Here is a 22,348-nt window from a genome sequence, read left to right on the forward strand (position 1 = left end):
ATTCTGCTATAGCATACATACAAAGGGCACAATAACAACTCAACACCTACATAACATGCAATGGTCTCCAACTTTATTTACTGAGTAGCTCCAAGTACAGAATTATCAGGGGTAACGTCCTATCCCCATACATACATGTAACCTATACATTCCGTCCTTCTATACAGACAGTGCTGGTAGATCTCAGACAGAGGCCACCATCAGATGCATTTAGCTCTCAGGCTTCTACACGCCCTCCTGCAATGGTTACTGACGTCATTGCCTTTCTCCTCCTGACCCAGGTGTCATATCCACTGCCCCTGTATAATACAGTTTCCTGGTCTCTCCGCTTAGGATAGAATACAGAGGTATAGAAGCAGGACTAAAAAGAACAGAAAAAAACAAGCAATTCAAATGCATTGCAAGCAAAAAATGGGCTGAGCCGCAACCAGGAAATGCAGTAACGCCACAATTGAATTTCTGCTTGCACCTCCTAAAGTCATGAGCAGAGATCAGTACCAATACATTGCACAGCTATCAGCTATTACCACATGGAAGGGTCTGAAACTCACAGCTAGCCAGCAGGGGTACAATACACCAAGGTCATGGGGACGGATGTTGTATTATTACCTCATGAATGTATCTAGCTTTTAATCCTAACCCAGCCATCATTAGTTACCCTAAAAGCAGCATACAGGGGCTCAGTGAAGGTGGCGGAGAAGGTGTACAGGTGTCTGACGGGGTCACACAGCTGGTAGAAGGACAGACGCCCGGCCTCATAGTCCAGGTATATTCTGACTGCCTGCACAGGGGGCTCCAGCTGCAGGGTACTAGACACTGAATTGTGCACCACTGAGTAGCCTTTATCTGACAGACGCAAACACCAGGACTTGCTGTTGAATCCAATTATGGACTGATCTCCTTTCCTCTCCATACCAGTATAAGCCACTCCAACCCGCCAACACTTGGATGTGCTGACTCCCACTTCCCAGCAATGTTGTCCTGAGACAAATCTTGCACTGCTGAAGACCTGACGATAAACGGTGAACCTCACGGTGCTCTGTGGGTAATTTAGGTCTATATTGGATGAAGATGCAGATTTTAAGTCCCCTGATATAGACACATGACGATTAGCTGTGTTTGTATCAAGTAACAGATCTGCTACCTCAGGTATACAGGACACTCGCTTTGCAGCAGTCAGAATATCAGATAAACCTGAGTCTAAGGTCACCGAGATCAGACACTCGTCCAGATCACCCGTAGGATAAGACTTTCTGGCATCACTTTCTAGGGTATTTTCCTTCTCATAGGTGTCCGATTCTCGGTCCTGTAAGACAGTTAGTGGGTCAGTTGCATTACACAGCTCCTCAATGTGACCCATCTCCTCGCACAGCTTGTTCTTCTGGGCTTCCAGCTGCTGGATCATATCAGAGAGTTGCAGAGAAATCCTCTCAGTCTGTCTGGAGACCTCACTCAGGACTGTCCCCTCTAGAACGTCCAAGTTCCTCCTGATGTCCCTAAATAAGTCAGTGACTTTCCCTGTGACCACGGCTGCTTTCTCCTGTACCGCTGTCCTGCGATCCTGCAGACTCTGGACCTGCTCCTCAGCCCATGCTCTGTTTATGGTCAGTTTCTCCAGGAGGTTCCTCAGCTTCTCCTGCTTGGACTTCATGGCCTCATCCAGTGACTGCACCTGGTGTCCTCTGTGTGATCCTATTGCAAAGCAGGAGACACAGATGCAGGCAGTATCCTCACGGCAATGGTACTCAAGAAGTTTCTTGTGAATTTGGCATTTCCTGTTGTTCAGTGATGACGTTGGCTCAATTAACACATGATCTACTGACTTGTTGTGTGCCCTTAGGTGCTCCTCACACAGGGACATCTCGCACTGCAGACACAGCTTTGCAGCCGGCACAGGAGCGTTCACGCAGTATGTACAGAAGATCGGGGTCTCCTCCGACTCTGCCTGACTACATAGGAAACTCTCCACAATGTTACCCAGCTTCCTGTTGTTCTCCAATGCCGGATGTTCCTGATACTCTGCTCTGCACTCCGGACAGGAATAGCCCCCGGCCCCCTCCTGTGTATCCAGCACCCGCACAATACAGTCCCGGCAGAAGATGTGGCCACATGTCAGGGATACGGGGTCGGTATAAAGGCTCAGGCAGATGGAGCAGCTCAGCTCCTCTCTCAGACACACAGACGCCATTCTGTAAAAAAAAAATGAAACTAGTGAACGGTAAGGGAGGAGGAGCAGCTGTGTGCATTAAGAGACAGGAGCAGGAGTACTTGGCACTATTGATCCAGAGACTTACATTTTGGTGATATTTGCAGAACGCTCAAATGTTTTTGGATTTGTGAAGGCTCAGGATTGCATTGCGAAAAGTGCAGATATGGTGCAGCGATGTCAGACGACGTCAGGTGAATGAGTTTCTGCAGCTGTTGGGGATGTGGAGGAGGAGCGTTAGATGGAATGGGCATATGTTTTATTTTTGTAGCATTAATATTTAATATTTGATAAGAATCAATTCAATAGTAACAATAAAATAAGGGATAACAAATCAGTGCATTTTTTTAAATAAAGAAAAAAAAACCCACAATGAAATGACAGAAAAAAAAGAAAAATATATAAAATGCTGCTTTAACACTGCAGAAACGGGTAAAGACCCGGTATTTGTAAACAGGACTTAAAATGGGCCTGAGCCATAAAGACCCCTTTACACTGTGTGTTGTAAACGGTATATTACTGGTTAATTACCGTTTTTGTAGCTTTCACATTGAACCCATTGTGAAAGGTACAAAACCGGTAATTCACCAGTAATACACCACCCATTCCCTGGTAAATGGCAGCTGGTCTGAACCGTGTGGGATTCTTCTTTTTACCCTTTTTGAATTACCGGTTTTCTTGAACCGTATATATATATATATATAAAAAAAAAAAAAAAAACGGCAATATACCGTTTTAGAGCTGTAGTGTAAAAGGGGTAAAATAAAGAAAAGAAAGGGGTATAACATGATAAGGGGTGTTATGGCACAGGCCATGTTAATGTACGTATAGGAGCATAGGGAGTTTAATCTCCAGAATATGATTAATAGAAGGTCTACTCCCCAAATATTGGCCAAAATCTATGATGTACTCTATTAAACCCATGCAAATATTGGGGGTGGGGGTCCGACAAAATGGATTCCCTCATTAGAAATTGGGGCACTTGTGTATTAGCACGGCGCCTGGCTAATATCTGCCTTTATACTTACTGGGTGGCCGGTGGTGAAGGACGGCAGCGGGGCACATCAGTCCGGAGATGGAGGTGAAGGGCGGGCGGCGGGTGTACGTAATGCAGTGTACTGCCGCTGGGGGAGCATCACATGGTTTCCCTGCTCCCCCAGCGGCACTACGCTAATTACATACATTGGGGAGTGGGGATCTGGCACCGGCGCACACAGGAGGGGGGAGTGCAATGCTGCCGCCGTGGGCATGGAGTTAATTTTATAAAGTGTGGTGAGCGCAGCAAGGGGACACGGATACGTTGCCCCTCGCCACGCTTCTTGCTCGGTGGCTCGCTGCGCTCACCACACTTTATAAAATTAACTCCACGGCCACGTGGATAGTGGGGATAGGACGTGGATAGTGGGGATATGACGTGGATAGTGGGGATATGACGTGGATAGTGGGGATATGAAACATTATGTATTAGCACAGCTCCAGTTACGTAGTTTACGTAGCCAGCATAGTGGTGTATTGGTATCTCAATACACCACTAGGCAAACTACGTAATGGGCACCCTGCTAATAAATACATAAGTACCGAAATTGGTAGATCAATTAAATTAAGCAGCCAATACACATGGTCAAACAGCATCCACCCTCCATCTACAACTTGGGGTAATTTGAAAAACCATATTCCAAACGTCCCCTATCTTAGGACAATATCACCAAAAGTTGACCAGCACCAAAAAGAGTCAGGGAGCTCAGGTCAGATTTTGCCGACACTACTCAGGCACCTGCACCCTCTAGTTAGAATGTACACTGCGTCTCACAGTGGCTATGCATTTCCTGTGCATAAAGCCAGCGGCTGCATCCTTGGATTTAGTTTTACCATCTCCAGCAGTGTTTCTCCTGAACATAGTCAGTAACCAGAGGGACACTCAGATGTCCACTTGGGGGAGTCCAATGCTGCAGCCAGAAGTAAAGTTTTTTTTCTTCCCATTATAAAAATAATAAATATTGTTGTTACTTCCTCATCTTTGCGGCCACCTCTTACGGTACGGAACTTACGTACTGTACAGCGAGCCGCAATTGGCATAAATAATAAAACCGCGGTAGTAAGCCAGACCGCACACCCCCTGCGCTGCTGTTGGCGGTAAACGGAACTGCTGTCTGCCCACCCCCGGCACTGCCAGAGTGGAGATGCTTGTGTCCCGCATCCCCCACCGGCACCCGCCCCCCACACGCTGATTGGGAGCTTTAGACTGAGAAGAGAACCGTCGCATCCAGCAGCCTCTCAGGCAAGAGGAGTCTCTTCTCCACATCGAGCTGCACCACACCAACAAGGAGGGCAGGAGAGTCAGAAGTGACACCTGTCTCCAAGCAGCAGCAGCCAGAACTGTAATGTGCTTGGGCCAAGTCAGTGCTGCAATCCCCCATCACCAACCCAGTGTCCCATTCTAACAAACAATCCCCTATATTGCTTCCACTCCCACTCCCCATCCCCAGTGTCTGCAACCTTGTCCTCCCCTTTCCTTACCCAATGGGACAACTGCCCCAATCTAACCCACAGCCAGTACAATACTAGTGCCCCCTCTTTTCCAGACAAGTGATTGCCCCTCCTACCCCCATTTTACTGCCCCTCTTCCCATCCAGGCCAGTGAATTATGTGTAAGGGACATTACTGGGGGCATAATATGTAATGGGCAATACAGTGTGCGGCAATGTGTAATGGGCATTACAGTGTGTTCCATAATGTGTAAGGGACATTACTGGGGGAATAATATGTAATGGGCAATACAGTGTGCGGCAATGTGTAATGGGCATTACAGTGTGTTCCATAATGTGTAAGGGACATTACTGGGGGAATAATATGTAATGGGCAATACAGTGTGCGGCAATATGTAATGGGCGTTACAGTGTGTTCCATAATGTGTAATGGGCGTTACAGTGTGTTCCATAATGTGTAAGGCTTCCTTTTTGTGATGATACGCCTGCTCTCCATGAGGCCCTGCCCCTTTTTTTTGCCGCGCAAAAGGTCCCGCCTTCTGCAGGTGGGCCTGTGTGCTCAAAATGCCAGGGACAATTTCTGGTCCCAGTCTGGCCCTGGGCCCTACAAATAAGGTTACCATATTACAGGGCAGAAACTAGGGGTGTGCAAATGGGATCTGGTCATTGGGTCACCAGCAAGTTGTTAGACCCCATCAACTAGGGCGTGGTGGGAGAATAAAACAGTGTGCCGAGTGCAGCGTCCTTTTTCCATGTTGAACTTTTGACCCTGTTGCCTATATGATTGTAGACCTAGACACTGTAGATGATTAATACCATCACCACTCCTTCCAATGGCCTTCACTGAGGGGAGGAGAGCAGAGCTCATGCTTCTCCCAACCAGTCACTTTGCCTGACGGCTATTTCAAATATGGCGGTGCCAGCTCATGAGCCAATCAGGGCTTTCGGCAGATCTCTATCTATTGCTGTTGGTACCCATCACATTTTAAATGTAAATATGCCAGCTCTTTATAGAAGCACCCACAAACCACCACCGGGGGGCAGCAGCTACACCAATGGGCCTACCATTAGTGGTGTAACTAGAAATGTTGTGCCCCTTTGCCAAAAAAGTACCTCCCCCCACATACATCCATTTTATTTACCTACCTGCTCATTGCCAGGGGGTAGGTTCCCGGAATTCGGCACTTTCAGGTATCGCTCCCTGGCAATAAGCATGGAACCACCTGGCAACAAGCAGGTAGGTAAAAAAGATGTAATGACAGACACTAGAGATTCAGTAGAACTTCTAGCATCTGTCTCCTCCGAGGCTGCGGACATTACTGGAGGGTTATGGTATATTAGGTTGACAATCACTAGGTCGACACCTATGAATGGTCAACAAAGATTTAGGTCGACCATAGGAAGGTCTACAGGCAAAAGGTAGACATGAGTTTTTCATGCTTTTTGTCCCGAATGTCGAAACAGTCAGCATGGACACCGTCTAAGTGCATTGTGTCGGCTCACATGGCTCACTGCGCTCGGCACACTGTTATATTTCCCCTCCACGCCCTAGTAGAAGGTAGGGCAGGAAATACCGCCTGTCGGCACATGTCAGCAAAAGGGGGAAACGTGTGGCGACCTTCTGACTGTCAACCTTCCCATGATCGAACTAAAGCTTGAGTTGACCTTAGGACCCTGCCGACCATTCATAGGTGTCAACCTACTCACTGTCGACCATTGGGTGTGACCTAGAGTCCAGATACCTTATTGGAGGGGCACAGGGTCTCTGTCTGCAGATATAATGCAGAGACTGTGCCCCTGTAGCACCAGCTAGCACTTCTGCTGCAGTGGCATTGTTACAGGGCGCACCCCCCCCTCCATACAGCGCAGACTCTGCACCCCCCCTCCTCCATACAGCGCAGACTCTGCACCCCCCTCCTCCATACAGCGCAGACTCTGCACCCCCCCTCCTCCATACAGCGCAGACTCTGCACCCCCCTCCTCCATACAGCGCAGACTCTGCACCCCCCCTCCTCCATACAGCGCAGACTCTGCACCCCCCCTCCTCCATACAGCGCAGACTCTGCACCCCCCCTCCTCCATACAGCGCAGACTCTGCACCCCCCCCTCCATACAGCGCAGACTCTACATCCCCCCTCCTCCATACAGCGCAGACTCTGCACCCCCCCTCCATACAGCACAGACTCTACATCCCCCCTCCTCCATACAGCGCAGACTCTGCACCCCCCCCTCCATACAGCACAGACTCTGCACCCCCCTCCTCCATACAGCGCAGACTCTGCACCCCCCCTCCATACAGCGCAGACTCTACATCCCCCCTCCTCCATACAGCGCAGACTCTGCACCCCCCCCCCTCCATACAGCACAGACTCTGCACCCCCCTCCTCCATACAGCGCAGACTCTGCATCCCCCTCCATACAGCACAGACTCTGCATCCCCCCTCCTCCATACAGCACAGACTCTACACCCCCCCTCCATACAGCACAGACTCTACATCCCCCTTCCATACAGCACAGACTCTACATCCCCCCTCCTCCATACAGCACAGACTCTACATCCCCCCTCCTCCATACAGCGCAGACTCTGCACCCCCCCCTCCATACAGCGCAGACTCTGCACCCCCTCCTCCATACAGCGCAGACTCTGCACCCCCTCCTCCATACAGCGCAGACTCTGCACCCCCCCCTCCATACAGCGCAGACTCTGCACCCCCCCTCCATACAGCGCAGACTCTGCACCCCCCCTCCATACAGCGCAGACTCTGCACCCCCCCTCCTCCATACAGCACAGACTCTGCACCCCCCCTCCATACAGCGCAGACTCTGCACCCCCCTCCTCCATACAGCGCAGACTCTGCACCCCCCCTCCATACAGCACAGACTCTGCATCCCCCCTCCTCCATACAGCACAGACTCTGCACCCCCCCCTCCATACAGCGCAGACTCTGCACCCCCCCTCCATACAGCGCAGACTCTGCACCCCCTCCTCCATACAGCGCAGACTCTGCACCCCCCTCCATACAGCGCAGACTCTGCACCCCCCTCCTCCATACAGCGCAGACTCTGCACCCCCCCCTCCATACAGCGCAGACTCTGCACCCCCCCCCTCCATACAGCGCAGACTCTGCACCCCCCCTCCATACAGCGCAGACTCTGCACCCCCCCTCCATACAGCGCAGACTCTGCACCCCCCCCTCCATACAGCGCAGACTCTGCACCCCCCCTCCATACAGCACAGACTCTACATCCCCCCCCCTCCATACAGCGCAGACTCTGCACCCCCCCCCCCTCCATACAGCGCAGACTCTGCACCCCCCTCCTCCATACAGCGCAGACTCTGCACCCCCCCTCCATACAGCGCAGACTCTGCACCCCCCCTCCATACAGCGCAGACTCTGCACCCCCCCTCCATACAGCGCAGACTCTGCACCCCCCTCCTCCATACAGCGCAGACTCTGCACCCCCCTCCTCCATACAGCGCAGACTCTGCACCCCCCCTCCATACAGCGCAGACTCTGCACCCCCCCTCCATACAGCGCAGACTCTGCACCCCCCCCTCCATACAGCGCAGACTCTGCACCCCCCCTCCATACAGCGCAGACTCTGCACCCCCCTCCTCCATACAGCGCAGACTCTACATCCCCCCTCCTCCATACAGCGCAGACTCTACATCCCCCCTCCTCCATACAGCGCAGACTCTACATCCCCCCTCCTCCATACAGCGCAGACTCTACATCCCCCCTCCTCCATACAGCGCAGACTCTGCACCCCCCCCTCCATACAGCGCAGACTCTGCACCCCCCCTCCATACAGCACAGACTCTGCACCCCCTCCTCCATACAGCGCAGACTCTGCACCCCCCCTCCATACAGCGCAGACTCTGCACCCCCCCTCCATACAGCGCAGACTCTGAACCCCCCTTTCAATACAGCGCAGACTCTGCACCCCCCCTCCATACAGCGCAGACTCTGCACCCCCCCTCCTCCATACAGCGCAGACTCTGCAGCCCCCCCCTCCTCCATACAGCGCAGACTCTGCAGCCCCCCCCTCCTCCATACAGCGCAGACTCTGCATCCCCCCTCCTCCATACAGCGCAGACTCTGCATCCCCCCTCCTCCATACAGCGCAGACTCTGCATCCCCCCTCCTCCATACAGCGCAGACTCTGCATCCCCCCTCCTCCATACAGCGCAGACTCTGCATCCCCCCTCCTCCATACAGCGCAGACTCTGCATCCCCCCTCCTCCATACAGCGCAGACTCTGCATCCCCCCTCCTCCATACAGCGCAGACTCTGCATCCCCCCTCCTCCATACAGCGCAGACTCTGCATCCCCCCTCCTCCATACAGCGCAGACTCTGCACCCCCCCTCCTCCATACAGCGCAGACTCTGCACCACCCCCTCCTCCTCCATACAGCACAGACTCTGCACCACCTCCTCCTCCATACAGCACAGACTCTGCATCCCCCCTCCTCCATACAGCTGGGTTTTTTGGAAAATGTGAACTGTTCGTAGCTCCCGAGGACTGGAGCTGGCTACCACTGCACTAGAAGATATTTTCATCAAAATAATTCAGAAGCCCCTTTCTAAACGAGATTGATGCCCATATCTTCTAGTGTGTATGGGCCTTTATGCAGATGGCTGCCTTTTTCCCCATTTTGGAGCATTTGGGAGCAAACGGTCGATTGTAATTTGTTCCCAGATTTTCATTCCAACCAGCCAGATTGGAAAGATAATCTTCTAGTGTGTGGGCCTTACATTTCCCCCATGGTTTCCAATTGTTCCTGCTAGCCCCTATAGATTAATTGTCCAATCTAGAGCAAAACTTGAGCGCTAGGGATGGTGTATTGTGCTTATATACAGGTGGCTGCCTTCTGGGAGAGGGTTGCCGCCCTCAATACAAGAGATACCAGAAACAAGAACCAGTAGGCGCCTCCTGTATATCAGTATAAATTTATTACACAATTAACAATCACTAAATAACACACATAGAATAAAATAAAGGATAAAAGATATTGGATAAATTGCATGCATGCACTATGCGTCGTAAAATACGTATAGAAATGTGTATATACTTATGTTATTGTATGTCTTTTGGATAAAAGGACGCTGTTGTTTTTATGTATACCTATAAAACACCTGCAGCCATTATGGCATCAACGATCGGCCTTAACAAAGCCAATACACCTGTGGACAATCATTGGGAGGGTATAAGATCAACCCACAGCAGCAAGCTCCCCATTCCTGAATTGAAAAAGCCGCCTGTGTGCGGCGAAACCGGTTTTAAGAGGAGCTTTTCCCCTAACTATCGGCAGACTGAGGACACAAAGGGTCGATTGGGAGCATATACCCCCGGCAAAAATCCCCCTTGTACACTCTGGTCCAACCCACGGACATTCACAAGCAGCACAGAGTATTCCCCCTGCCGACGCTGATACACAGAGGACCGTGATCAGCCAGTCTGCTTCCTACAGCAGCACAAGTCTACACGGAGTTACGCCCGCCGGAGACTGTGTACTTCAGCCTACAGTTGGCTTGCTGGCCGCTGCTGTAGCTTGCACACCAAGGCAAGGCATACTGGTCAAGTGTGCCCACCCACTCCGCACTACACACTGTAGATTTGTGAGACCGTGTCAATCCTCCAGCCAAGCGACCAAGGCATCATCCCCAAACGGTCACCTGCAGCTGTGAGGGATCCACTCCATTTTTTCCAGCATTTACCCTCGCCGGGAGAATTACAAAAAATATTCGACCAACACAGACTGTATTTGGGATTACCCCCCATGGAGTGACTGCTACTAATGTCCCATTTGGTCCAATCCAGGACTTGGTAACTATTTGTTACACATTTATGCTAACGCATTGATATGGCCCTCTTTTAATTGAATAGTGCATGCATGCAATTTATCCAATACCTTTTATTTTATTCTATGTGTGTTATTTAGTGATTGTTAATTGTGTAATAAATTTATACTGATATACAGGAGGCGCCTACTGGTTCTTGTTTCTGGTATTAATTGTCCAATCTGGCTGGTTGGAATGAAAATCTGGTAATACATACAGTAGGTGCAAAGGACAATTGATCATTTACTGAAAGCCATCCCAAATGCTCAGAATACTTTGTTAAATTAATTTTAACTGATTTGTCCAAATTACAGTTTTCTGGCATTCTGGAGCAAATAGTTAATTGTTACATGCTGCCATATATTAACAGATTGTTGTTACAACCGGACAGATTGGTCAATGATACTTTAGGTGTATGGCCAGCTTATTGGACTACTGTACGTCTTGTGGCCAGATGTACTAATCTTCAAAAGTGATAAAATGGAGAGTGATAAACAGCCAGCCAATCAGCTCCTACTGCACCTGATTGGTTGGTTGTTTATCACTTTTGAAGCTTCGTGCATCTGGCCCTTAATTGGCTTACTATACGCTAACTGGGACACACAGGTTACATGGCTGATTATAGCTAGGTGACATGCAGGTTAGAAGCCAGTCAGCCACAGAACCTGTGTAATTCAGGAATACAAGTGTGTAAAGGAATAGGAAGGGAAAGTAGAATTTATAACAATCTAAACTATGTAACTAGTTAGTAGCCAGTGAACCGGGAGCGGTGGTGGAACCCATTGGCCTTGCCAATGCTGCCTAACCCCCCACCCCATAATTAGGGAGCCTGGTCCAGTTCCAGGAATTTTGGCAGAGGGGCATTGGTCACACAATAGTACCCCCAATTTAAAGTTACTCCACACAGAACAATCTCATTCACATTACACCAAATGTAGTGCCCCAGATTCATATTACAGCACAAAGTAGTGCCCCCTTATGCACATTATGTCACTCAGTAGTGAGCGTGTTCGTTATGCCACACAGTAGTACTCCTTATACATGTATGTGACACAGTAGTGTTGTATATACACAATGTCCACAGTAGTAATGCCCCTCACACATAATGCACAGAGTAATACCTTATAATGGCGTGACAGCACATACACCAGAAAGGAAGCTGCTGGGACAGTCTTATCTGTTAAAATTACAGGGCAGGGTGGTGGTGGAGAGGGAACTAGTTACCCCTTCCATTAGAGGTGGTGGAACTCAGTTCCTCCCCTCCCGTCGCCTCGCCTCGCCTCCCCCTCTAATGCTGGCCACACATCAGACCAACTTTCCTCCAACCATCCAACTAGTTGTTTGGATGGAATAAAAATATGGTACTGGATGGGTACAAATGTAATATTTACTTCAGGAATTCCCTCCCAAAATCTGGAAAAGGTCAAAAACTGTCGCTCAGACACGGTAGTGTAGTTGGACCTGTTTGATTTAAACTATTTGGCTGATTGTTTTTGTCCATTACCCTGGGTTTGTGAGCACATTTCTGATTGTCCTTTGTTCCCATCCAGTACCATATTTTTACTCCATCCAAGCAACTAGTTGGATGGTTGGAGGAAAGTTGGTCTGATGTGTGGCCAGCATTCCTGTTAGTAGCCAACATAATGGTAGACATACTGACTAGCTGATTCATAGACCCATAGAAACAGTTCAGCCAAAAAGGTACTAATAATATTATGGGATGCGGTCATTTGGTCTACTGCATTATGGTCGACAGTCATTAGGTCGAATCCATTAGGTCGACATGACTCTAGGTCGACATGGGAAAAGGTCGACATCATTCTAGTTCGAAAGGTCATTAGTTCGACAGGTCATTAGTTCGACAAGGTCATTAGTTCGACATTGTCTATGTCGACATTCACAAGGTCAACATGGAGTTTTTCACTGTTTTTTGAGCCAACATGTGCCTAAAGGCGGTATTTCATGCCCTACCATCCACTAGGGCGTGGTGGGAGAATAAAATAGTGTGCCGAGCGTAGCGAGGCACCGTGCCCGACGCATTGCGAGCGCAGCGAGCGATGCGAGGGGATGCAGTGCACTTTAAACTGTGTCCATGTCGACTGTGTTGACATTCAGGTAAAAAAACAGTGAAAAACCCCATGTCGACCTTGTGAATGTCGACATAGACAATGTCGAACTAATGACCTTGTCGAACTAATGACCTTTCGACCTAGAGTCATGTCGACCTTTTAGCATGTCGACCTAATGGATTCGACCTAATGACTTTCTACCATAATGCAATAGACCAAATGATCCCAACCCTAATATTATATACTGAAGGTACTACTGGATAAAGGGCCTGATTCTGGTTCAATTGCAAAAACAAATTCTCTCTAATGGACAAAACCATATGCACTGCAGGTGGGGCAGATGTAACATGTGCAGAGAGAGTTAGATTGGGGTGAAGTTTGTTACATTGCAGTGTAAAAATGAAGCAGCCAGAATTTACTCTGCACAGAAACAAAATAACACCCAAATCTAACTCTCTGCACAGGTTACATCTGCCCCACCTGCAGTGCACATGGTTTTGTGCTTTGGAGAGAGAACTTGCTTTTGTAAGTGAACCAGGATAAGGCCCAAACACCAGTATATCCCGACATACAGCAGGAATCCTATGTAAAAGCAATGCTGCAATATACCTGACTCAGAGCACAGCCTCTCCCAGCTCAGCCCCAGCCTGCTGTCGCTGTCTGTATAAGTAACACACAATCTGATTGTCAGCTCACTGACACCTGCAGCTTCTCCTGAGAGCCAGGGGTGTGTTCAGCATTAATGCAGGCCCTGCCCCTCCCAGCTCTGACACAAGCTAAGTACACACCTGCAGCTTCTCCTGAGAGCCAGGGGTGTGCTCAACATTAATGCAGCCCCTGCCCCTCCCAGCTCTGACACAAGCTGGGTACACACCTGCAGCTTCTCCTGAGAGCCAGGGGTGTGCTCAGCATTAATACAGGCCCTGCCCCTCCCAGCTCAGACACAAGCTGGGTACACAGCTGCAGCTTCTCCTGAGAGCCTGGGGTGTGTTCAGCATTAATGCAGGCCCTGCCCCTCCCAGCTCTGACACAAGCTGGGTACACAGCTGCAGCTTCTCCTGAGAGCCAGGGGTGTGCTCAGCATTAATGCAGGCCCTGCCCCTCCCAGCTCTGACACAAGCTGGGTACACAGCTGCAGCTTCTCCTGAGAGCCAGGGGTGTGCTCAGCATTAATGCAGCCCCTGCCTCTCCCAGCTCTGACACAAGCTGGGTACACACCTGCAGCTTCTCCTGAGAGTGAGGGGTGTGTTCAGCATTAATGCAGCCCCTGCCTCTCCCAGCTCTGACACAAGCTGGGTACACGCCTGCAGCTTCTCCTGAGAGCCAGGGGTGTGTCCGGCATTAATGCAGCCCCTCCCAGCTCTGACACAAGCTGGGTACACGCCTGCAGCTTCTCCTGAGAGCCAGGGGTGTGTCCGGCATTAATGCAGCCCCTCCCAGCTCTGACACAAGCTGGGTACACGCCTGCAGCTTCTCCTGAGAGCCAGGGGTGTGCTCGGCATTAATGCAGCCCCTCCCAGCTCTGACACAAGCTGGGTACACGCCTGCAGCTTCTCCTGAGAGCCAGGGGTGTGCTCGGCATTAATGCAGCCCCTGCCCCTCCCAGCTCTGACACAAGCTGGGTACACACCTGCAGCTTCTCCTGAGAGCCAGGGGTGTGCCCAGCATTAATGCAGCCCCTCCCAGCTCTGACACAAGCTGGGTACACACCTGCAGCTTCTCCTGAGAGCCAGGGGTGTGCTCGGCATTAATGCAGCCCCTGCCCCTCCCAGCTCTGACACAAGCTGGGTACACACCTGCAGCTTCTCCTGAGAGCCAGGGGTGTGCTCGGCATTAATGCAGCCCCTGCCCCTCCCAGCTCTGACACAAGCTGGGTACACGCTTGCAGCTTCTCTTGTAGGAGCACAGACCTGCCTGAGGAGATGCATTCCATCTTTGTGTCGGAGCCCCCAGACCTGTCTGAGATGAAGCATTCCATCTCTGTGTAGGAGCCCTCAGACCTGCCTGAGGAGAAGCATTCCATCTCTGTGTAGGAGCCCCCAGACCTGCCTGAGGAGAAGCATTCCATCTCTGTGTAGGAGCGCCCAGACCTGCCTGAGGAGAAGCATTCCATATCTGTGTAGGAGCCCCCAGACCTGCCTGTGGAGAAGCATTCCATATATGTGTAGGAGCCCCCAGACCTGCCTGATGAGAAGCATACCATCTCTGTGTAGGAGCACCCAGACCTGCCTGAGGAGAAGCATTCCATCTCTGTGTAGGAGCACCCAGACCTGCCTGATGAGAAGCATTCCATCTCTTTGTAGGGGACCCAGACCTGCCTGATGAGAAGCATTCCATCTCTGTGTAGGAGCGCCCAGACCTGCCTGAGGAGAAGCATTCCATATCTGTGTAGGAGCCCCCAGACCTGCCTGAGGAGAAGCATTCCATATCTGTGTAGGAGCCCCCAGACCTGCCTGTGGAGAAGCATTCCATATATGTGTAGGAGCCCCCAGACCTGCCTGATGAGAAGCATTCCATCTCTGTGTAGGAGCCCCCAGACCTGCCTGAGGAGAAGCATTCCATATCTCTGTAGGAGCCCCCAGACCTGCCTGAGGAGAAGCATTCCATCTCTGTGTAGGAGCCCCCAGACCTGCCTGAGGAGAAGCATTCCATCTCTGTGTAGGAGCCCCCAGACCTGCCTGAGGAGAAGCATTCCATCTCTTTGTATGATCCCCCAGACCTGCCTTAGGAGAAGCATTCCATCTCTTTGTATGAGCCCCCAGACCTGCCTTAGGAGAAGCATTTGAGTTCTGTGTAGGAGTGCAGGCCTGCTTGTGGAGAAGCATTCCATCTCTTTGTATGAGCCCCCAGACCTGCCTTAGGAGAAGCATTCCATCTCTTTGTATGAGCCCCCAGACCTGCCTTAGGAGAAGCATTTGAGTTCTGTGTAGGAGTGCAGACCTGCTTGTGGAGAAGCATTCCATCTCTCTGTATGAGCCCCCAGACCTGCCTGAGGAGAAGCGTTTCTCCCCTTTATGTAGGTGTCCCCAGATCTGCCTGAGAAGCATTCCACCTCCATATAAAAGCCCAGAAATCTGCCTGAGAAGCGATTCAGCCCCTGTGTAGGAGCTGAGACCTGCCTGAGAAGCGATCCAGCCCCTGTGTAGGAGCCCCGAGACCTGCCTGAGAAGCGATCCAGCCCCTGTGTAGGAGCCCCGAGACCTGCCAGAGAAGCAATCCAACCCCTGTGTAGGAGCCCCGAGACCTGCCAGAGAAGCGATCCAGCCCCTGTGTAGGAGCCCCAAGACCTGCCTGAGAAGCGATCCAGTCCCTGTGTAGGAGCCCAGAGACCTGCCTGAGAAGTGATCCAGCCCCTGTGTAGGAGCCCTAAGACCTGCCTGAGGAGAAGCATTCCATCTCTGTGTAGGAGCCCCCAGACCTGCCTGAGGAGAAGCATTCCATCTCTTTGTAGGAGACCCAGACCTGCCTGAGGAGAAGCATTCCATCTCTTTGTATGAGCCCCCAGACCTGCCTGAGGAGAAGCATTTGAGTTCTGTGTAGGAGTGCAGGCCTGCTTGTGGAGAAGCATTACATCTCTGTGTATGAGCCCCCAGACCTGCCTGAGGAGAAGCGTTTCTCCCCTTTATGTAGGTGTCCCCAGACCTGCCTGAGAAGCATTCCACCTCCATATAAAAGCCCAGAAATCTGCCTGAGAAGCGATTCATCCCCTGTGTAGGAGCCCCGAGACCTGCCAGAGAAGCAATCCAACCCCTGTGTAGGTGCCCCGAGACCTGCCAGAGAAGCGATCCAGCCCCTGTGTAGGAGCCCCAAGACCTGCCTGAGAAGCGATCCAGTCCCTGTGTAGGAGCCCAGAGACCTGCCTGAGAAGCGATCCAGCCCCTGTGTAGGAGCCCCCAGACCTGCCAGAGAAGCAATCCAACCCCTGTGTAGGAGCCCCGAGACCTGCCAGAGAAGCGATCCAGCCCCTGTGTAGGAGCCCCAAGACCTGCCTGAGAAGCGATCCAGTCCCTGTGTAGGAGCCCAGAGACCTGCCTGATAAGCGATCCAGCCCCTGTGTAGGAGCCCTAAGACCTGCCTGAGAAGCATTCTCTACCTAGGTGTAGGAGCCCCAGACCTGCCTGAGGAGAAGCATTCTCCACCTCTGTGTAGGAGCCCCAGACCTGCCTGAGGAGAAGCATTCCATCTCTGTGTAGGAGCCCCCAGACCTGCCTGAGGAGCATTCCATCTCTGTGTAGGAGCCCCAAGACCTGCCTGAGAAGCGATCCAGTCCCTGTGTAGGAGCCCAGAGACCTGCCTGATAAGCGATCCAGCCCCTGTGTAGGAGCCCTAAGACCTGCCTGAGAAGCATTCTCTACCTAGGTGTAGGAGCCCCAGACCTGCCTGAGGAGAAGCATTCTCCACCTCTGTGTAGGAGCCCCAGACCTGCCTGAGGAGAAGCATTCCATCTCTGTGTAGGAGCCCCCAGACCTGCCTGAGGAGCATTCCATCTCTGTGTAGGAGACCCAGACCTGCATGAGAAGCATTCTCTACCTATGTGTATGAGCCCCCAGACCTGCCTGAGGAGAAACATTCCCCACCTCCATGTAGGAGGCCCCAGACCTGCCTGAGAAGCGTTCCACACCTTTGTGTAGGAGGCCCCAGACCTTCCTGAGGAGAAGCATTCCATCTCTGTGTAGGAGCCCCCAGACCTGCCTGAGCATTCTCTACCTATGTGTATGAGCCCCCAGACCTGCCTGAGGAGAAACATTCCCCACCTCCGTATAGGAGGCCACAGACCTGCCTGAGGAGAAGCATTCCATCTCTGTGTAGGAGCCCCCAGACCTGCCTGAGAAGCATTCTCTACCTCTGAGTAGGAGGCCCCAGACCCGTCAAGAAGCATTCTCTACCTGTGTAGAAGGCCACAGACCTGCATGAGAAGCATTCTGCACCTGTGTATGAAGCCCCAGACTTGCCTGATGAGAAGCATTCCATCGCTGTGTAGGAGCCCCCAGACCTGTCGGAGAAGCATTCTCTACCTCTGTGTAGGAGGCCCCAGACCTGCGTGAGAAACGTTTCTCCCCTTTATGTAAGTGTCCCCAGACCTGCCTGAGAAGCATTCCACCTCCATATAAAAGCCCAGAGACCTGCCTGAGAAGCAATCCAGCCCCTGTGTAGGAGTTCAGAGACCTGCCTGAGAAGTGATCCAGCCACTGTGTAGGAGCCCTGAGAAATGCCTGAGAAGCGATCCAGCCCCTGTGTAGGAGCCCCAAGACCTGCCTGAGAAGAGATCCAGCCCCATTAAGCTGCTCACTAAGTGGTACTAAATGAGGCCGTTAGACCAGTGCAAGCCTAGCTGCAAATGATATGCTGGACATTAATGCTTACATACAGGTATCCATGACTGAGAAAACAGGAAAGGTCAATCTTATGGTTTCTTATAGAGTATTGTTTTTGGTTTTACAAGTTTAAGAATGTGGTGTTGACAGTATAGTGAAGCAAGGACAGCCAGCTAGTCTCCACAAACTTGTCAACATTATGAGAAGGGTCACATTTGAGTAGACCCCAAGGCCACTGAATCTTTCCCTAGTAACAAGGAAGTTGGGTTAATTATGACATGATTGAAAGCAAACTTGGCAAGCTTTGCTTTCAATCATGTCATAATTAACCCAACTTCCTTGTTACTAGGGATAAGACTCAATGCTTATGAGTAATTAATGAATGAATGTGATTAAGGTTTAAATATCAGAGTTCGAGAAGGAAGGGGAAGGCAATTGAGTAAGAACAGGCAAGCAGGGGGCTGGAGGTAAATATGAAATGAGGTTTAATGGCTGATCACTGTCCGTGGAAGGTTTCCATTTTGATTTGTTTGAGAATTACTGTTTCAGTATTAGCTAATCAATTTTATGTTTCCTGTGTTAGTCTGCATTTGCAAATACCTGTAATTAAGCTATTTTTTCAAGTAAAGCATTGTCATACATTTTTTTACAAGTTTTTGTTGGCGTGAAATCATTTCAGCGTTTGCCGTTATATTTAAGGGATATAAAGTATACATAAATAAGATTGTGTTATCAATGCACAGCACTGAACCCGTAACAGGAAAAAGAGCACTCAAAAAGATACCTGTTTGACCGTCTGGGGGCAGTGGGACCTGCCTGATGAGGCGGGAGGGGGTGGGGGGATTGCCCAGTATAGGGAGGGAGCTGGTAACTGTACACAGGGAGCTGTTAAACATCTAACAATAATTAAAATATATATATGCAGAGCCTCACACAGGATCACATCTCAGCTTTGGTCTTTCATATTCAGCCCGTATTTATAGTGCCTCTGCATGAATTTAGAATAAAGAGAAAACCCCCTGATGAAGTCTCACTGGAGACAAAACGCGTTGGATCTTCTACATTGCAATGCGGAATCTCTATTTACAAGATCACAAATGGAAAATTAAATTGTAACTGTATGAAACATGACACTAAAGACTTTAATAAATGTTATTTTTTATGGACTTCGGACGTGCATGTTTCACTCAAACATTGAGGTTTATGATTAAAGACTATCCAGGTCCAATTAGTAGACCTAGAATAGGGCGCCAGTCCACAAATGGTCATGTATATAATTCGTGTTCCCCTCCAACAGGGAACTTTGTGAATAAGGCAGCCACAATCATCTATATAACCGCCTGGAAGGTAACATCTTATTCCACTTTAAATTTAGACCCACATGTATATAGTAGAATATGAATGAGCATGTATTCTCTCACTTCCTCGCTTTTAGAAATTACGGTTGTTCGATCCCGTAGAACGTCCATCCAGTTCCGTTCCATTCAGTCCAGTCCTATTCAGACATTTCACTTACATCATACGGCAGGTGCTTGTTAGATTATCCTGTGAAGGTAATATTACCTCGATTCCACTTATAAATTTAGATCACTAATTATTCAGCTAATTATTAAAACTCATCCTCCATCCAATAGATTCTTCACATCGAGTATGGGACCAACAATAGTCTCATCCCATATGGACCTATAATTTCTCACCCAGTTTAAACTCCTATTTAAGGTATATATAGTTTTTGGGTTTAGTTCCCTTTGGAAAACATTTCCTATATCTATCATTCTTTTATCATTTACACGTACTCCCCTCCATCTCCATCCATCTTATGTTACTATTGTTTGATCCTCCAGATTGCGAGCTCGCTCTTATCACTGAGTATCATCATATATTTTGAAAATATTTGAGGCATCTCCATGTATTCTTTGGTATGTACAAAATGTTTGGAACCATGGATATTTTCTGCTAATTATCTGAACCGTCCTATTTATTGGACACAGTTGTACTTACTTTCGATATGTGTTTACCACTTGCAGTGTCTATTTTAAACCCCTGATGAAGTCTTTCTAAAGACGAAACGCGTTGGGTTATTACCGTCTTCAAAAGAACTGAGACACCACACGTTTTCTCATAAACGTTTTAATAAAATATGTCAATTTTTAAAAACATGCTTTGATAATTTGTATATCTGATTCATGCACTGCACTTAAGGTGGTGGAAACCTCTGGCGCTCTCTATACTTTCTACTATCCATACCCTTTGTCTCCCACTAACAGGGGAGTCTTTTTAGAGTAGCGGCCTTCTCAGTGGCGCGACTAGAGTCACCCTTTGCTGTATATATATATATATATATATATATATATACACAGTGCTATTTTTGTAGAAAAATAGGCTCGGGAACTGCTGTGGGCGGGGCATCAATTATTGCATACACTTTTTTTATACAAAATGCCCTCAGCAGTGCCATATTTACACAATGCCCCCAGCATCCGCTCTGGGCCCCATAGCAGCTGCTCCCCTTGCTCCTATGGTAGTTAAGCCCTTGTTGCTGCCCCTAAATTATCTAGAGATTTGCTACATTTGGAGTGACAGCAACAGATGTGTATAAGCAGCACAACTGTGCACAGGATGTGTATAAGGAGCACCACTGTGTGATTGAATATGAATCAAGGGCACTACATGTGGTGTAATGTGTATATGATTGTGCTACTGTGTGTTGTCATTTTAATTGGAGTTACTATCATGTGACCGCACCCCTTCCTTGTGGGACCATTATCCCTTTATGAGAGGTAGGGCACAAATTCCCGGGCAATGGTCTAGGCTCCAATACACACCACTAGAGAAAAAGATTCCTGCACCAGTTCAAAAAAATCACTTAGGTCAGATCCTCTCCCTCCTGTTTTCATCAATATTAGAATTTTTTTAAAGAAACGAGGGAGCTGTCATCAGTGCTGAACCCAGGAAAAGCCTACGAGGTAGCAGTCCTCAGTGCTGAACCCAGGCACACAGTCTTTGAGGGAGCTGTCCTCAGTGCTGAACCCAGGCACAGCCTGCGAGGTACATAGCTGCCCTCAGTGCTAAAACCAGGCACAGCCTGAGAGGGAGCTGTCCTCTGTGCTGAACCCAGGCACAGCCTAGGAGGGAGCTGTCCTCTGTGCTGAACCCAGGCACAGCCTAGGAGGGAGCCGTCCTCTGTGCTGAACCCAGGCACAGCCTAGGAGGGAGCCGTCCTCTGTGCTGAACCCAGGCACAGCCTAGGAGGGAGCCGTCCTCTGTGCTGAACCCAGGCACAGCCTAGGAGCGAGCCGTCCTCTGTGCTGAACCCAGGCACAGCCTAGGAGCGAGCCGTCCTCTGCGCTGAACCCAGGCACAGCCTAGGAGGGAGCCGTCCTCTGCGCTGAACCCAGGCATTTTTTCAAGTAAAGCATTGTCATACATTTTTTTACAAGTTTTTGTTGGCGTGAAATCATTTCAGCGTTTGACGTTATATTTAAGGGATGTAAAGTATACATAAATAAGATTGTGTTATCAATGCACAGCACTGAACCCGTGACAGGAAAAAGAGCACTCAAAAAGATACCTGTTTGACCGTCTGGGGGCAGTGGGACCTGCCTGATGAGGCGGGAGGGGGTGGGGGGATTGCCTAGTATAGGGAGGGAGCTGGTAACTGTACACAGGGAGCTGTTAAACATCTAACAATAATTAAAATATATATATGCAGAGCCTCACACAGGATCCCATCTCAGCTTTGGTCTTTCATATTCAGCCCGTATTAATAGTGCCTCTGCATGAATTTAGAATAAAGAGAAAACCCCCTGATGAAGTCTCACTGGAGACAAAACGCGTTGGATCTTCTACATTGCAATGCGGAATCTCTATTTACAAGATCACAAATGGAAAATTAAATTGTAACTGTATGAAACATGACACTAAAGACTTTAATAAATGTTATTTTTTATGGACTTCGGACGTGCATGTTTCACTCAAACATTGAGGTTTATGATTAAAGACTATCCAGGTCTAATTAGTAGACCTAGAATAGGGCGCCAGTCCACAAATGGTCATGTATATAATTCGTGTTCCCCTCCAACAGGGAACTTTGTGAATAAGGCAGCCACAATCATCTATATAACCGCCTGGAAGGTAACATCTTATTCCACTTTAAATTTAGACCCATATGCATATAGTAGAATATGAATGAGCATGTATTCTCTCACTTCCTCGCTTTTAGAAATTACGGTTGTTCGATCCCGTAGAACGTCCATCCAGTTCCGTTCCATTCAGTCCAGTCCTATTCAGACATTTCACTTACATCATACGGCAGGTGCTTGTTAGATTATCCTGTGAAGGTAATATTACCTCGATTCCACTTATAAATTTAGATCACTAATTATTCAGCTAATTATTAAAACTCATCCTCCATCCAATAGATTCTTCA

General features: G+C 49.5%; 1 protein-coding gene across 1 annotated transcript; it reads right to left on the reverse strand.

The window, feature by feature from the left end:
- Positions 1-344: 344 nt before the first annotated feature.
- LOC146019870 (E3 ubiquitin/ISG15 ligase TRIM25-like) lies at positions 345-13,346 on the reverse strand. The gene is made up of 3 exons (XM_083152493.1): positions 13,214-13,346; positions 2,295-2,418; positions 345-2,189 (listed from the first exon to the last, which is right to left on the reverse strand). The coding sequence occupies exon 3, from the start codon at positions 2,186-2,188 to the stop codon at positions 623-625; it is 1,566 nt and encodes a 521-aa protein (XP_083008619.1). The 5' UTR covers position 2,189; positions 2,295-2,418; positions 13,214-13,346; the 3' UTR covers positions 345-622.
- Between the last annotated feature and the right edge of the window lie 9,002 nt (positions 13,347-22,348).

The sequence above is a fragment of the Crinia signifera genome, chromosome 7 (genome assembly GCF_055691185.1).
Source record: "Crinia signifera chromosome 7, ASM5569118v1, whole genome shotgun sequence".
Taxonomy (NCBI): domain Eukaryota; kingdom Metazoa; phylum Chordata; class Amphibia; order Anura; family Myobatrachidae; genus Crinia; species Crinia signifera.